This window comes from Myotis davidii, unplaced genomic scaffold (genome assembly GCF_000327345.1).
Source record: "Myotis davidii unplaced genomic scaffold, ASM32734v1 scaffold184, whole genome shotgun sequence".
Classification (NCBI taxonomy): Eukaryota; Metazoa; Chordata; class Mammalia; order Chiroptera; family Vespertilionidae; genus Myotis; species Myotis davidii.
In genome coordinates, this window is record NW_006297021.1 from 5,996,412 (window position 1) to 6,014,954 (window position 18,543).

An 18,543-nucleotide genomic window follows, 5' to 3' on the forward strand; every position below is an offset into this window, starting at 1 on the left:
TGGGGAACGACCGGCCGCTATAATGCACATTGACCACCAGGGGTCAGACGCTCAATGCAGGAGCTGCCCCATGGTGGTCAGTGCACTCCCATAGGGGGAGCACCACTCAGTCAAAAGCCGGGTGAGCGCAGCAGCAGTGGCAGGAGCCTCTCCGTGCCTCCGAGGCAGCGCTAAGGAGCAGTGAGCAGATGTGGTAAGGAGTGGGGGCTCCCTGACTGCAAGACAGATGTCTGACTGCCAGCGTAGGCCCACTTCCCACAGGAAGAGGGCCTAAGCCAGCAGGCGGACATCCCCCGAGGGGTCCCGGACTGTGAGAGGGTGCAGGCTGGGCTGAGGGACCCCCTCCCCTGCCCCCAAGTGCATGAATTTTTCGTTCACTGGACCTCTAGTATAAAATAAGGGTCAGCTGAACACAAGCACTGCAACTCTGAAAGATGATCTGATAACAAAGATGGTTATAAATGACTAATGGGTGAGAAGTGAAAGGGATGACTCATGCCCCTTGCAGGCTGAAGCAGGATGGCGTGGGATTGCATCATAAACTCAGAACGGGACACAATTTAAAATTTATGAATTGTTTATTTCAGGAATTTTCCATTTAATAGTCTCAGAACATGGTTGACCACAGGTAACTGAAACTTCAGAAAGCAAAACTTCAGATGAGGGGCCGTTAGTATATATATATGTAGTTTGTTTGAGTCTTTAAAGCTTTTTACACATAGTATAGTATCACATCATCTGCAAATAGAGTTCTTCTTTCTTTCGAATTTGTGTTCCTTTTTTTCTTTTTCTTGACTAATTACTCTGAGTAGGACTTTCAATACTTTGTTGAATGGGTGGTGAGAGTGGGCATCCTTGTCTAATTTCTGATCTCAGAGGAAAAATTTTTAGCGCTTTCTGTGTGTGATGTTAGCTGTGGCCTTGTCGTATGTGGCCTTTATTATGTTGAAGTACACCTTGTTGAGAGTTTTAACCATAAGCAGATGGTTATTCACCTTGTTGAGAGTTTTAACCTTGTTGAGAGTTTTAACCATAAGCAGATGTCGAATATTGTCAGTTGTGGTTTTGCATTTATTGAGATAGTCATACGGTTTTTATCTTTCATTTTGGTAATGTGGTATATCATATGGCTTGTTTTTTGGTTACTGAAGCATCCTTGCATCCCTGGAATAAATCTAATTTGATCATGGGGTATGATTCTTATAATGCATTGTTGAATTTGGTTTGCTAATATTATTTTGAAGATTTTTATATCTATGTTATCAGATATATTAGCCTGTAATTTTGTTTTCTTGTGGAGTCCTTGTCTGGTTTTGCTCTCAGGATGATGCTAGCCTTGTAAAATGAATTTGTAAGTGTTCTCTTTTATTTTGGGGGGAGATTTTGAGAACTATTGATATTGATTTTTCTTTGAATATTTGGTAGAATTCACATTTAAAGTCATTTGATCCTGGACTTTGTGGGGAGGTTTTGGATTATTGATTCAATATCTTTACTAGTAATCGAACATTCACATTTTCTGTTTCTTCGTGATTCAGTATTAGAAGAGTGTTCCTAGGAATTTATCTGTTTACTAGAGGCCTGTTGCAGGAAGAGATTCGTGCAATAGGCCTTCCCTTTCCCTGGCTGCCGGCACCAGTTTTCCTCCGGCACCAGTTTTCCTCCGGCACCTGGGACCCAGGCATTTGCTCCGGCTGGAGCCTTCAGATTTTGCTGGGTTAGACAGAGCCTTCAGTCTTGGCTCTGCCACTTCATGCCTACATATGCAAATTAACCACCATTTTGTTGGGTTAATTTGCATACTCTCCTGATTGCCTGGTGAGTGTAGTGGAGGGACAGTCAATTTACATGATTGTCTATTATTAGGTAAGATTCTAGGTTGTACAATTTTTTGGCATGTGATTGTTGTAGTCTCTTATGATCCTTTATATTTCTGTAGTATCAGTTATAATATCTCTTCTGTTTCTGACTTTATTTAAGTCCCCTACCCCCCTACCCCCCACCCTCCCAGCCAACCCATGAGTCTAGCTAAAGGTCGTCTTTATTCAAAGAACTGGTTCTTGGTTTCATTGATCTTGTCTATTATCTTTTTAGTCTCTATTTCATTTATATCTGCTCTGATCTTTGGTATTTTCTTCTACTAACTTTGGGCTTTGCTTTTTCTTCCTTTTTTAGTTCTTTGAGGTGTAAAGTTAGGTTGTTTGAGATTTCTGTTGCTGTTTTATATTTTTATTGATTTCAGAGAGGGAGAGGGATTGATAAACATAAATGATGAGAGAGAATCATCAATTGGCTGCCTCCTACATGTCCCCCCGAACTGGGGATCCCAGGTCATAACCTGGGCACATGCCCTAACCGGGAATTGAACCTTGACTTCCAGGTTCACAGGTCGACACTCAACCACTGAGCCACACTGGCTGGGCGAGATTTTTGTTTCTGGAGGTGTAGGCATTCATGCTACACTTCTTGCACTGCATTTGCTGCATCTCATACTAGGAAGTTTTGGTGTGCTGCATTTCCATTTTCTTTTGTCTTGAGGTATTTTTTGATCTCTCTTTTGAGTTCTTTGTTGACCCTTTGGTTGTTCAAATAGCATGTTGTTTAATCTCTACATATTTGTGAGTTGTCTAGTTTTCTTTTTGTAATTGATTTCTATTTCATATCATTGTGGTTGAAACAGATGCTTGATATGAGCTCAGTCTTCTTAAATTTGTTAAGACTTGTTTTTAATGCGTGATCTGTCCTGGAGAATGTTCCATGTGCAACTTGAGAAGAAATGTGTATTAGGTTGCTTTAGGATGCCATGTTTTGTATATGTCTGTTATGTTGATCTGATCTAACATGTCATTCCAGGCCTATGCTTTCCTATTGATCATCTTCGTGATGGTCTATCCCTTTATGTAAGAGGGTATCAGTGTTCCATACTATTATTGTTGTGCTGTATAGTTCTTCTTTTAGGTTTATTAATATTTCTATTATATACTTATGTGCTCCTTTGTTGGTTGCATAAATATTTACAAATGTTTTATCTTCTTTTTGGATTGACCCCTTAATTATTATGTAATGCCTTGCTTTGTCTCATCATAATCTTTGATGGATTTTGTTTTTGAATCAAAACAAAAGAGAGCTTTAGTGCTCTCTTTTGATTGGAGTTTTTAGTCCACTCACTTTTAAAGTATTATTGATGAATATAAACATATTGCCATTTCGTTGTTTCCTGGCTGTTCCTCTGTTCCTTTCTACTCTCGCTCTTTTTCTTTGTGGTCTGATGATTTTCTTTAATGGTATGTTTAGATTTCTTTCTCATTATCTTCTGTGTATCTACTCTAGATTTGTGCATTGTGATTAGTATGAGGCTTACATATAACAACTTATAACAATATATAGTAAATTGGTAACTTAACTATGAATGCATTCTAAAGTTCTATATTTTTACTATCTATGTTTTTGATATCATAATTTACATTTTTAATTTTTGGATCCTTTAATTATTAGAGTTAGCTGTTTTTCATACTTGCTTTATAAGTGACTAATCCACTACTTTCACTACACATATGCCTTTGCAAGTGTAATGTATACTTTCATATGTTTTCCTGTTATGAGTTAGTGCTCTTTGGTCAGCTCGAAGAGTCCCTTGAACATTTCTTGGAAGGGTGGCTTAGTGGTGATGAACTCCTTAACTTTGGCTTGTCTGGAAAACTATCCTTTAATATGAATGACTTCGCCAGTGTTGGGGAAAGCCCCAGAAGTCTAGATTCAAGATGGGTTCTGAAGAACTGACATGTGGCCTTATTCAAATTCATAAAAGCTTTAATAGGAGAAACATATACAGGGGCAAAGCAGCGGCTCCCAGTGGTGGTGGGCCGGGAGAAACCCACACCCCTCCCAAGACAGAGTTCCCTTTCTAAGAAATATGTTATTTATTTATTTATTTATTTATTTAGTGCCCAGACTGGGAATCGAACTCTGATTCATAGGATGACACTCAACCACTGAGCCATGCCAGCCGGGCTTTTATTGATTTTAGGGAGGAAGGGGGGGGGGCGGGGGGATAGAAAGAGATAGAAACATCAGTGATGAGAGAGAATCATTGATCTTGATCGGCTGCCTCCTGCACGACCCCTACTGGGGATCGAGCCCACAACCCTGGCATGTGCCCTGACAGGGAATGGAACTGTGACCTCCTGGTTCATAGGTTGACGCTCAACCATTGATCCACACCGGCCAGGCCAGAGTTCATTTTTTAAAGGGGTTAATGCAAAACCAGATGATGGGTAGTTGTATAAACCTCCCAAGAGAACAATGTATCACTCTCTCCTCTCCTCCTCCTCCTCTCTTTTCCTCCCTCTTCCTCTCTCTATCCCTTTCCCCTTCTGGGACTCCTGTAATGAAAATGTTAGTCTGCTTGATGTGGTTCCATAGTCCCTTAAACTGTCTTCACCTTTTACACTCTTTTCTCTTTTTTATTCTTGAGTGATTTGATTCTCTGCCCTGTCTCTAATTCACTGATTCTCTCTTTCTGCTTCATCTACTCTACTATTGAACCCTTCTAGTGTCTTTTTCAGTTTATTTATTGTATTCCTCTGCCCTGTGATTATGTCTGATACTTTCTTATATTTTCTATCTCTTTGTTAAAGTTCTCGCTGTTTACCCATTCTCCTCTGAGTTTGTTGAGCATCTTCATGATCATTACTTTGAACTCTATATTGGGTAAATTAGTTAATTTCATTAAGGTTTTTTTTTTCTTCAGTTTTATCTGGTTCTTTCATTTGGAACATATTCCTTTGTCTCCTCGTTTTTCTTAATTCTCTGTTGGTTTCTATGCATTAGATGAAACAGCCACTTCTCCCAGGCTTGAAGGGCTGGCTTTGTGTAGGAGATGAACGTCTGGTTAATCCTGCTCTGCCCTGGCTCTCGTCTATCAAGCCTTTGTGATTGTCCAAGCAGGCTTTTTAAAAATTCCTATTAACTCCCAGTAGTGGAGGCTGTGCCAGAAACAGTCTGTGTCTCAAAAGGGAGCATCTCAGCACCCAGATTATTCTGATTAGAAGCCGGACCCTCAGGCTGCAGCTTTTAAAGAACGCAAATATACACAGTCCTGTCCTGGGGACCGGAAGGGTAAGCCCCAAGGCCACCAGAGCCAGGCCATCTGGAGGTGTTTCCTGAGCAGGAGTCACAAAGACCAGGTGCCAGACGAGTGTATACGCTCCTCTATGGGGCATGCCAGCGAGCTGTCTCGAGGCAGAGGAAGAGGGCAGAGATAGGGCCCCCTGGCTTACCTTCTCTGGGAGTAGCTCTGTAGCCTCAAAATTGTATGCCCAACCTGAAACCTGCAACTCAGACAAGCCATTCAGACTCTTTCACAGGAAAGCTGTGTTCAGTCTGTTGTCTGTGCAGTGCCCTGGGGGTGGTAGCCTGCCAAGAACTGCCTCTCCAATTGTTACGTCCTAGGGGACCCCCTGAGTGGCAAGTGGGGCACCAGCATGTAGCAGCGCCCCTCTGGGAGATAGTGGCGTGCCCAGCTGGCGCCTGCTGAAGAAAGAAGAAAAGATGGTGCCAGTGGCGTTAACAAGGCAGAGGGATAGCGGGAAGGTGGTACCCACCAGCCTGCATCCCCAAAGGGTGTGTGAGCACTTGTTCTCTGCCTGAAACACTTGCATTCCCACAGGCTCTATCCACAGGCCAGGCAGCTATGCAAACCAACACTTTAAAATCCACAAATGGGTTTCTTGCATGTAAAGTCCGGCGCTTTTCACGGGGCTGCTTCTGGGCCAGGTGGGTGCGTCTACCTGTGAGCCCGTTAAGAGCCGTGCCTGTTCGCCACAGCCACGCAGGTGATCTTCAGAGCCAGGTGTCTGGGAGGTTCTGTTTCTCAATTGCTGGTCTTAAAAGTTGGGGTTCCCCAGGAGAATTTCAGGGTTCCATTCCCTCCCCCTCACCCCCAGCCATGTGATGGGTTGCCCTGCCAGGGGTGGGGTTTAACGTGAATGTGTCTCAGCCCTTCCTACCTGTTTTGATGTGGCTTCCTTTCATTTTCTCTCGGTGAAGGGGGACTTCCACCAGATTCTAGGTTTTTTCCAGAGGACGTTTTTCTATATATAGCTTAGTTCATTGTGACCACAGGAAGAGGGTAGCGCGGGATCTTTTTAGGTTGCTAAGGTGAATCAGAACTATTGTTTCTTCTAAAAATGCTACAGAAGTTAATTTCACACTTGCTGACTATAAAAACAAGTAACTGAAAACATGCGTTCATACTGTTTTGTTAATTTTTCATATAGGAGTTTATACAAGAAATAGGAACTTTCGGCTGTATAAGTCATCAAAAAAGGGGAAGCCTGTAGTGTTGGAAGTCGCCGAAGATAACAGATTCTCTCTTACACAGTCAAAGAATACTTCTGAAGAGGAACAGTATTTCCTCTCTTCTTTGGTCAGCAATGTCAGGTATGTAGTATCAGAAGTAAACCATTGTGTATTCATGAATATTGCACAGTGAATGGCATTGCACAGCACTAAAATGTAAATTGTGCAAATTCATTCTACCTTACACAGGAAAGTTAGTTCTTAAAATTCTAGATTACTGTTTTCTGTTGTCTATTAACCAAAACATAATAGTAAAATTTATTTTCTAACCACATAGTATTCTCTTTATGTCTTTTATAATTATATTTTATATATTTTTCCAGTTTTTCTGAAATGATTAACATTTCTATAAAGAAGAAAATAAAAATAGTTTTATTGCATTTGGAAATATAATTACTATTAACATTTCATTTTTTCATATATGCACATACATATATAATTTTTGTAACTCCATCATTTAAAAATATATTTGTTGAGAGTATATGGCAGGGGTCCTCAAACTTTTTAAACAGGGGGCCAGTTCACTGTCCCTCAGACCGTTGGAGGGCCGGACTATAGTTTAAAAAAAAACTATGAACAAATTCCTATGCACACTGCACATATCTTATTTTGAAGTAAAAAAGCAAAACGAGAACAAATACAGTATTTGTATTTGCATTTGCATGTGGCCCGCGGGCCGTAGTTTGAGGACCCCTGGTATATGGTATGTCACCTGTTTTATCCACTCAACATATTCTGAATATTTGCCAAGTTAATAGTTTGCCAGCAGTTAATTATAAGTAAAACTTTTAATACCTATATAATTTTCCATTGTATTTATATACTCTGATTAGTTGTTCTATTGTTGAAGATTTGATTTTACATATTTTGGTCATTTAAAAAAGTGTGAAAGACTTCTTTCAACAGAAATTCTTGCCTTTAGCCCAGTCGGTGTGGCTCAGTGGTTGAGCGTCAACCCATGACCCAGAAGATCACGGCTCGATTCCTGGTCAGGGCTTGTGTCTGTGTTGAAAGCTCAATCCCCAGTAGCGGGTGTGCAGGAGGCAGCCAATCAATGATTCTCTCTCATCATTGATGTTTCTATCTCTCGCCCCCGTCCCTTCCTCTTTCTGAAATAAATGAAAAAATATATACATAAATATATTTGCCTTTAATCCCCTTGATTCTAGGCTTGCAGTTTTTGTTAGTCCAAAGCACTAAATTACCTTGTTAACTTGCTCTTCTTTTGCTTTCCCCAGATATAATCTTAAAGAGAAACTCCACAGAAATGAATTTTAATAAAACTGTTTAAAATATTTGCTGTGGGGAAAATTGTGTCTGGATTGTTAATGTACAGCAGTCCCAAGGAAGGTGGGAGATGGTTGCTTTTCTTCAGATGTTTCTGGACTGTTTGAGTTCTTCCATAACGTATCTCAGAAGTAATGTCAAAGTATTAGTTTCCTTACCTTTAAAATGGAAATAATACATCTGTCTTAGGGAATTGTTAGGATTAAATAAGTTAAAACTATATGTAAAAAATATATGCAGCCCTAACCAGTTTGGCTCAGTAGATAGAGTGTCGGCCTGCGGACTGAAGGGTCCCGGGTTCGATTCAGGTCAAGGGCATGTACCTTGGTTGCGGGCACATCCCCAGTAGGGGGTGTGCAGGGGGCAGCCGATCGATGTTTCTCTCTCATCGATGTTTCTAACTCTCTATCCCTCTCCCTTCCTCTCTGTAAAAAATCAATAAAATATATTTTTAAAAAATAAATAAAAGTGGTATAATAACACATATTTTTTTTAAAAAGACATATATGTAGTGCCTGGCACATAGTATTTGCTCAGTAAGTGTTGTAGTAGTGGTAGCAGTTTCTGAGATCTAGAAGTAGTATGGGAGTAGTGAAAAATGGTATGACAATGGCTGCCCCCAGTTGTTGGCCCCAGAATAAGATCACATCCTATCATGTATGGAAAAGCAACATAGGGGGCCTATGGTAGATACAGCCTGAAGTCCCCCATTTCTTTTGTAGCTTCAGTATTAATTTCACAGAAATGCAGAGTTCTACTGAATTAGGGCCTCCTTTGTTGTCTTTTGTGTATCCAAGTAGAGGATTTCTTTTTGAAATTAAAGGCAAAATTCTTTACGGTTATGAATGCCTCTTTTATTTCCATTAATTTCAATCCATTTTTCCCTTTGCTCTCACCAGTCTTTTCCTTCTCATTTCTTCCCATTATTCACACTTTTAAATCATTGTAACATTTCAGAGGCTCTGTCTGGGGAGTGGGATTACACTTCCTTCCGTCCCTTCAGCAGCCTCGGAGTCCTTGGCTCACTCCGCAGAACGTGTTTTAAGCGATCACCAGACTCCTCTTTTTATGTCGGTAGGATTGGTGCTTTTATAGGCAACTGTGGCATAAATGTCCTGGAATAATAGCTGTTGAACAGAGGATTTTAATATGGAATTCTTTGAGGTTGTTTCTTTTCTGTAGCTATGTCTCTTTAATTCTAATATAATATTATCTTGTTTCTTGAACATATTTTGTTCAGATTCTCAGATACTTTGCGAGTACTTAGATGTGATGCATCCGAGAATAAACAAAAACAGGCTGGGCATTTTAATAATACCAGCACTTCAGGTAATTATACAAAATAATTTTCTATGAAAATTTAAAGATGTTAAATCTGTTTTGCCTTTAAAATCTTAAATCTTATGTATTCATATCTACTGATCTTTTAAAATGATTAAGTTTCTATCCAAAATGAAAATTAAAGAGATATTTTAAAACGCTATTTACTAACTTTCATTTATACCATTTTGAAAAAACCCCTACCTAAGTAATATATTGTTTGTATAAAATGAACACATATGAAAATAAGACACCTAAGAGTTCTCTTCATCCTCTGTCCACAAAGGGAGGACCACTGTCAGTAGCTTCGTATTTAACCAGGAGGGTTTTTCCTGTATTTCTGTTAACTGGAGAGCATCTCATTCTTTTAATGGCCGCAGTTTCTCATGAAAAGTATATATTCTTCATTCCTATACAGAAGAACATACAGGGTTTTTTTCCTAAGATTTCCTACATAAACTCTCCAGTGAACATTTTTATATACATACACACACACACACACTAGAGGCCCAGTGCACGAAATTCATGTGGGGGAGGGGGGCACGATGGCAGAAATGGGGGATGTCCTTCAGCCCGGCCTGCACCCTCTCCAATCTGGGACTCCTCAGGGGATGTCTGACTGCCAGTTTAGGTTCAATGCTCGATCCCACGGCAATCGGACATCCTTCTCGCAATCTGGGACTGCTGGCTCCTAACTGCTCACCTGCCTGCCTGCCAGATTGCCCCTAACCACTCTGCCCTGCCTGCCTGATTGCCTCTAACCGCCTCTGCCTGCCTGTCTGATCACCCCTAACCACCTCTGCCTTGGCCCCTGCTACCGTGGCTTTCTCCAGAAGGACAGCTAGTCTATCAGTCTAATTAGCATATTACCCTTTTATTAGTATAGACTTTGGGCTATTATTATTTATAATAGTGAAAAACTGAAAACAATCTAAGTGTACAACAAAATGGGATTGGTTCCATAATATAAAATTCTCTGAAGTCATTTAATTAAAATTTATAAAGTCTAATATGGGAAATATCCACTTATGATGTTAAGAGAAAAAGGTCTAATATAATACGGGAAATATCCACTTATGATGTTAAGAGAAAAAGTAGACTCAAATTATATGTTGAAGTATGATCACAAGTTTTAAAAAAATATGAATAACCTATTATATGACTAACAGTTATTTCAAGACATTGTTTTGAAGTTTCTCTTATTTATGCTTTAATATATTTCCAAATTTTTTCCAATTATGTATATTACTTTTGTAAGGGAAATACAGGCTTTATTTTTAGAAAAGTAGATTATTCTATCTTTAAATGTTGAATGAGATTGTAAATAATTTATTCTTAATTATTCCAGTAGATACTTAGATACAACATGTAGCGGAATGTCAGTGCCCTGCATCTAAAGACCACCAGAGAACACACTGTGTTGAGCAAGCCAAGTGTATTACTGGTCACAGCGATGGAGAGTGCACACCATAGGGAGCCACGGGGCATCTCAGTAAAGGGTGTTAGGATTCGGGCTTGAGTTAGGGACTTTTGAGGAGGGCCCATCAGGGAAAGTTCTGTGATGAATATTGAGAAATCTTACATAAAAAGAAGGCAGACTTCAGGGAGACTAAAGCTGTAACGAGGTAAGAAACAGCAGTTAATTATGTTAGACAAGATAAGGGTGTATTTGATCATTTCTTTGGCTTGGAAAATGTCCGTTCGTTTTGTCTGTGTTCAGACATGTGTTCTTTTTGTCTGGAAACATCATCGCCACAGAATGACCTCATCTGATGCTGAAGTTCTGTGAAATAGTTTCTGATGAACTGAACACAAGGGCTGAGCTGTGGTGCCCAGCCACCTGGTAGCCACAACCAAGCCCACCTCATAGGACTAGGCAACTCCTGGGTGTAAGGGACTGTGCTTCCTTATTAGAGTGAAGAAAGCAATTGATATGATTATACATGGTTTTGGTAATCATTAGTTGACATTTGGCTTAATAGAGAGGTTTGAATTTTACCTCCTTCCTTGTAGGATAATAAAAATCCATGACTGATTAAAAGGAACATTGCAAAAAGGGGAGATTGGGAACCAAGGGGGAGGAGGTAACCCAAAATTATACTAAGCAACTTAAATCAGAACTTCTCAACTTTAACCATTATCATTTATAATTAATTTTTCTCTCTGTTGCAGTAGAAAACATTGAAGGTTTTCAGGCCACGCCCTACCCTGAAATTGATCAATTTGTTCTTTCTTTGGTGAATAAAAATGGCATTAAAGGAGGTAAAGACAATCTTATTTTTTATTAACTGTTTTATGATAGAGTAAAAATGCCTTTAGGCCGAAACCGGTTTGGCTCAGTGGATAGAGCGTCGGCCTGCGGACTGAAAGGTCCCAGGTTCGATTCCGGTCAAGGGCATGTACCTTGGTTGCGGGCACATCCCCAGTGGGGAGTGTGCAGGAGGCAGCTGGTCGATGTTTCTCTCTCATCGATGTTTCTAACTATCTCTCTCCTTTCCTCTCTGTAAAAACTCAATAAAATATTTAAAAAAAATGCCTTTAGAAACATTATTTGCATTTTAGGGATTCGGCGTTGGAACTACTTTTTTCCAGAAGAATTATTGGTGTATGACATTTGTAAATATCGCTGGTGTGGAAACATTGGAAGAGCCCACAAGAGTAATAATATCATGTAAGTAATATTGTTTATTAATAAGTTCTACATTTTAACCAATATTTTTTAATATTTATAATTTTTAAAGTTAAAAATTATTGTTTTTATAATTGATATATATAAAAGAGTAAGTTGATTCGCGCATACGTGATACAATAAAGCTCTCCGTTGCGCCAATCACACGCATGTATTTCGATCTGTCATTGTCAATCGTGAATTCAGTTGACACCTCTATTATAGAGAAAGGGTGAATAGAATAGCGATATTAAAATATTTCTTCTAATTAATTTCCTTTCGGTGTGCACAAATTCGTGCACCAGGCCACTAGTTTAGTTATAATTCAATTTATATTTAGTTTGTGTTATAACATTTAATTTGAATATTTTAATTACAACCTTCCACCTTGCACCTATCATCTTCATTTGTACTTTATTTGGTAAAATAATCTCGTAGATAGTATAACCTTTAGAGGACTAAGGTAGGATGCAGTGGAGCTAAAAGAAACGAGACAGTAGATGATGAACAATGGGGGAAGGTCTGTCTCCTATTGCCGGTGGCCCCTGACACCTGACGGAGGCTAAAGTGCAATGGAACAATTTGGACAAGAAGGGAACTTCTTAGTGTTAGGAGTTGGAGTGCAGGTTATGGTTATGTGTTCAAGACGCAGAATGGCATAGAAGGAAACCACTGTTTACTGAATGCTTGCTGTCCATGCCAGGCCCTGTTTTAGTTTTAGTTTCTTTTTAATCCCCTGGCAAAGGAGAGGAAGTAAAGGATGAAGTAAAACCAGAAACAGAATTTTAAACAATAAAAGGATATGGTTAGAACAGGGATAGAGTAGAAACCCAGGTAGTTATGTTATATAAGAAATTGTGCTGTTTATCTATTTACTGTCAGAGCGGAGACATCTGTATGTCCAGCATATACAGCACATGTACCAGACGTGAGAACGTGTCACATAGCAGCTGCTGGAAAACCAGAACGCATGCTGGAGCATGATTCTGTGCTGTACTGCACATGTAGCTTAATTCATTAAACAATTTCAGAACTATGCTCAACACACAACACTGTAACAGCAAAACACAAAGGAAGATATCACCCTAGTCCCTGAACCAGTGATAACTATGGTTATGGTGTATCTTTCTAGTCTTTTTTCTATGCATATAAGTTTACCAGAAAATTATCATCCATGTACAGTATATGACCATCTTTTAACTTTCTGAAATTGTTGGGTTGCTATATCTTTCCTTCTGAAGAATTACCAGTATTATGTATCCATAATCTACTTTTCCTTAACTGTGCAGTACACATAGAAAAGTGTGCCACGGACCTGTGCATTCTACAGACTGACACTTGCCACTGCTGCCCCCACGGGACGAGCAGAACTTGGTCAAACCTCAGAAGCAGCTTGTGGGCCCAACCCCAATTTATTCCTCTTCTCTGGACCTCAGACACAACAGCTGTTATCCTGAGTTTTGTCTTAGTTTTTCCCTCGCTTTCTGAACTTTTTCCATATGTGTTTGTATCCCCAAGCAGTATATCATTTCATCTTAGACTATTTTTGACGTTATGTAAATTGCATGCTTTGACCTACTTTTTGGTCAGCATTGTATTAGTGAGGTTCATCCATTCTGCATGTAGCTGTTGCTCACTCTGCATTATTGTGTAAGAGGTCACTATATAAACACGCCAGCTTACCTGCCCTATGAACATGTCGCTGTCTGTGATGAATAATGAAGCTACCCATGTGCTTGTGTGTATTGTCTAATGCACATGAATTTCTCAAAATATGTATCTGAAAATAGCTGCTGTCATAGAATATGCATGTACTTAATTTTACTAGGTAGTAATTATTTTCCCTACTGGCCATGCTAATTATACTCCCACCAGCAGTGTTTTCAGATTTCCTACTGCTCCATATTCTCACCAAAACTTTGTTAGGTTTAAAACATTTGGTTGGCTAATCTGGTGGGTGTAAAATATTGTAGTTTCATATGAATTTCCCTGGTTAGTAGTGAATTTGAGGAGTGCATTGTCAAACCATACTCAGGAATCTGAGATTCCTACCCAGTGTCAGGCTTTACTGAAAGCGACAAGGAGTCGGAGGCACAGGTAGCAGACTGAGGCCGGGGACACCTGGCAGGTCTCCTGGGTCCTTCCTGCACCGATGCTCTCTGACTCAGGTTAAAAGCTGAGGCAGAGCCCAGCCAGGGTGGCTCAGTGGTTGAGCACAGACCTATGAACCAGGAGGTCATAGTTCGATTCCCGGTCAGGCACATGCCCAGGTTGTGGCTCGATCCCCAGTGTGGGGTCTGCAGGAGGCAGCCGACCAATGATTCTCTCTCCTCATTGATGATTTTATCTCTCTCCCTTCCTCTCTGAAATCAACAAAAATATATTTTTTTAAAAGAAAGCAGTAAGCTGAGGCAGAAGTGAGCAGTCAGCGCACACAGCAGGGAGCACTGAGGTGGTGAAACATCTACATGTTATACTTAGTTACACAGCATGTGACATTCTCAGGGAACAGTGCCTCATACCATGGACAAGGTTTAGTTGCTGGGCAGAAATCAGAAACGTCTCGCAAGAGCATTCTGTGGATAAGGACTCGGCCTAGCAGGCAGCATTGGTCCCGAGGGTCCCAGCCTTGGATCCAGGTGCCCTTAGATTCTCGGTAATTTCTTCACATTGATCCGAGGCCTAAGAATATCTAAGTTCTGTTCGTGAAATAGTTTCAAACAGCTTCCAGTATTTGCCCTAACAGTTTGGTAGCTCTTTGAAAAAACAATATTCATTGATTTGTATTTGTACACATAGTGGAATGATCACCACAGTAAATCAGTGTCACCATAGTTACAAAAATTTTTTATGAGGAAAGCCTTTAAGATTTACTCTCTTAGCAACTTTCAAATAGGCAAGACATCATTCTTAACCATAGTCTATGCTCTGTTATAGCCCCATGACTAACCTAAAACTGGGCGCTTGTAGCTTTGACCCTTCTTTATACAGTCACTGTTAAGGGGATGTGTGTCCTCCTGAGCATCCCGTCACCTCTTAAACACTGCCTCCCCCCCCATTGTCTCCTTCCACGTTGATGTTTATGGCTCTTTAATCACAGCCACACCACAAACTCCAGCTCCCCAAACACCGACACCAGGGAAAGGGATGAAGGGTGATGCAATATTAAAGCCCCAAACTGCAAGCTGATATCCAGGCACCATTTCCCTAATGTCCTGTTTGCCGCAGGCTCTGGTCCCTGGGAACTGCAGCTTCGGTTGTTCCTAGGAAGTCTGTCACTGGACTGTCTATGAGGCAGTGAGAATGGCTGGCCTGCATTTTTCTCTCCTGGGTTCATGTCTTACTACCCTGTGGTGGAATATTACCATTTATGTTTCATTGTTTTAAAAATTATATTTTATTGGTTTTTCACAGAGAGGAAGGGAAAGGGATAGAGAGTTAGAAACATCAATGAGAAAGAAACATGGATCAGCTGTCTCCTGCACACCCCCTACTGGGGATGTGCCCGCAACCCAGGTACATGCCCTTGACCGGAATCGAACCTGGGACCCTTCAGTCCGCAGGCCGACGCTCTATCCACTGAGCCAAACCGGCCAGGGCTATGTTTCATTTTTTATGAAGTGTGGGATGATTTTACACTACTTAAATTTAGTGGTTATAGAATTGCTTTAGTTTGCTTAGTTTGGTATATTTCTATCTAGTATTTTGCCTACTTTACCAAAATTTTCAATGTAACTGGCAAAAGTTCATAATATTCTTATATTTTTAGTACAACTTACATTTGTAGTTACATCTACAATTTCTAATAACATTTGTGTGCATACCTTATTTTTTAATTAATCTCACAAGAAATTTACCAGTTTTCACATTTTGGCCCTTTGATTTTTTAAAAATTTTGTTATTACTTCCTGCCTTTTCTCTTATTAGGATTTATTCTATTGTTCATTTTCCATTGTTACTCATTTGTTTTAGCCGATAATTTTTGTAAGTAAGCGTTGAAGATCTGAAGTCCCTCTGTGATAACTTTAGGTCCATTTCACATATTTGAGTATGTCTTTTCAATGCCATTCAGTTCTAACCATTTACTAATTTCTACCACGATTTCTTTCTTGGGTCAACTGGTTATTTACAAGTTTTTTAATTTCTAATTATAGGTTTTTAGTAGCTATCTTTTTATTTCTAAACTTGCTTTGTGAAGAGGGAACATGTATGAATGAATACTTTTAAATTTAGTAAAATTCACATTGTACCTAGCAATTTTTAAAAATTTTTTTTAGCAATTTTTATAAATGTTTTATAAAGAGCTGCTTTTAATTATTTGAAGCAGTATTCATATATAACTATTACATCAAATCTGTTAATTGCTTTTTTAAATTTCAGAGAGAGGAAGGGAGAGGGAAGAGATAGAAACATCAATGATGATAGAGAGTCATTGATCAGCTGGCTCCTGAAACCTGGGCATTGTGCACCCTGACTAAGAATCAAACTGTGACTTCCTGGTTCATGGGCTGACGCTCAATCACTGACTTAACACTGGTCGAGCCATTAATTGCTTTTTAATTATGTAATTCAAATTTCCTATATCCTTACTGATTGGTTATTTGTTGTCACTTATCAAAAGAATGTTTTTTCTTAAATCTCAACTTATGGTAAAAGGTTTGTTTATTCTTAAAATTGTCAATTTTGCTCACAAGCAGGATGGGGCAAAGTAGGTTTACAGTTGAGTATGTGAAAAACAGAGTTTACTATTGTATTATTTTCCATATGAAAACTATAAACCTATGTTTGCCCCACCTGTACTTTGAAGCTATCTTAATTGTGTACAGAGTAGGAAATGTATTTTTTCTTGGGAGATGTATTTTTTTTGCCCGCAAGTCCACTTTGTGTATTTTTGGCAATCAGTTTTCTTTTGCTTGGTGTATATTTACTTTTTAAATTTTTGTTTTCTCCATCTTTAAGAATTAGCATAGCTCTTATAAAGAGCATGTAGCTGAATTTTCTATCTATTCTAGCTATTAAATAACTTTTTTTTTTAACATAAAGGATTTTGGTTGATCTGAAAAATGAAGTTTGGTATCAAAAGTGTCATGACCCCATATGTAAAGCGGAAAACTTCAAATCTGACCGTGAGTTATTAAATTTTACATTTACCACAAACTGAAGATTAGATGTCTGTGTAAAACAGTTCCACTCTCTTTCCGATTCAGGTTTTCCTTTACCTGCTGAAATATGCCTCCCGTTTCTTCTCAAAGAGGTAAGTGCAGATTTTGGTTTCTCTCCTGACTTAGTCCTTGGTACAACGTATAAAAGCTATGAGTAGTGTCCAAATGTGTCCAGTTTTTACACACCCTGTGGGAAACGAGGTGTAGCGCTGTTCGCATCAGCACACCGCATTCTTTTGCACTGCTCCCTATCTGTTAACCAGTCCCAAGTGTTAGCAAAGTTTTGCTCCACAAAGTATACAAAAATACTCATCTTTGTGTTTCTTTAAACGAAATAAATCTGCAGGAAGAATTTCTAGTAGAATTATGTCAAAGGGAATGTACACATTTTAAATTGTGGTAGATTGCCAAACCAACATTTTTCCTTTTAAAACTTTCTTACCCAAAATAATTTACATTCATTGTAGAAAATAGAAATACATAAAAATTAAAAGGGGGAAAAATCATCCTCACTTATATATATAGCATATAGCTGATGTAAATGTTTTGGTATGTATCTTCCAGAATTTGTATCTGAGTATGCATATACATATATGTGTGTGTGTATATATATGTATGTGTGTGTGTGTGTATATGCACTCATATACACACACACACACATATATAGTTTTGTAAGCTTTTATTCCTAAACTATCAGAAATATTTTCAATATTACCAAATTGCTCTCCACTTCAGTTTATGAGAGCACCTGCTACCCTACATTTTGCCTTCTAATGTTTACCAACCTACCATGCAAAAAAGTGGTATTTTAGTTGTTTTACTTTACATTTCTTAATAATGAAGTTGAACTTTTTTCAGATTTAATAGATTGCCTATACTGTCCACGTTTCTTCTATGTGGCCTTAAGTACTCCTGTGCCATGTTATCTTCCAGACTTTTTATTGGTTGGTTTCCCCACCACCCATCTATCAGCCTTGTCCTTGAGTGTTGTGGTTAGAATAAAGGTTAGCCAATATGAGCTAAGTCTCATTCTTGGTCTCTAGAAGCTGGACTAAATAGCTGGTAGAGTCTCTGATAAATTAATTTTTAAAAAATAAAAAAACTGTCTCTAAGAGGAAGAATATCATCCTTGTTTGACCTGGAGTATTATTTTGAGCATGTTTATGGTTTCAGTGGGTCTGCTTATCTAGTCAACCCTCAAAAATGCCAGATGGAAGTCCTCTTGGTATAGTGTTACCACTGCTGTATAAATGGTTTCGGTTTTAAACTTATGTCTTTGTCATTTGGGGCTTCTATAACCACAGACCAGGTGGCTTCTAAACAGCGGACATTACTGCTCAGTTTTGGAGGCTGGGAAATCTCAGATCAAGGTGCTGCCTGATGGGAGCCAGCTCCCCGGTCAGAGATGCAGCTGTTATGTTGCACCTGTTTCTACGTCCCACGGAACAGAAGGGAGGGTTCTTGGGGGTCTCTTAAGGGCACTAATCCTATAATGAGGGCTCTACCCTCATGGTGTAGTCCAGTCCCAAATGCCTCACTTCCAAATACCATCATGTGGGGTGTTAGGATTTAACAGTCAATTTTAACAAATCTCTTGAAAGAAGGCTGCAAACTTCAAACCCTTCATCTCTTAATATTTAAGCATGTAGCTGGAGAATAAGAGCATTTTATTAAATTCAGAAAATTTAATGTTGACACAATACAATTATATAATATACAATCCAGTCACATTTTGACAATTGTCTA

General features: G+C 39.2%; 1 protein-coding gene across 2 annotated transcripts in view; it reads left to right on the forward strand.

Annotated features, from left to right (window-relative positions):
- The window catches only part of PRIMPOL (primase and DNA directed polymerase), a 40,638-nt gene that overhangs the window by 21,344 nt on the left and 751 nt on the right, over nt 1–18,543 (forward strand). For both annotated transcript variants that reach the window (XM_015569766.1, XM_015569765.1), the window contains 6 exons: nt 6,279–6,441; nt 8,888–8,976; nt 11,140–11,229; nt 11,530–11,638; nt 16,679–16,761; nt 16,843–16,889. In XM_015569766.1, the coding sequence (XP_015425252.1) occupies nt 6,279–6,441; nt 8,888–8,976; nt 11,140–11,229; nt 11,530–11,638; nt 16,679–16,761; nt 16,843–16,889 (581 nt within the window). The remainder of the gene's footprint in view (nt 1–6,278; nt 6,442–8,887; nt 8,977–11,139; nt 11,230–11,529; nt 11,639–16,678; nt 16,762–16,842; nt 16,890–18,543) is intronic.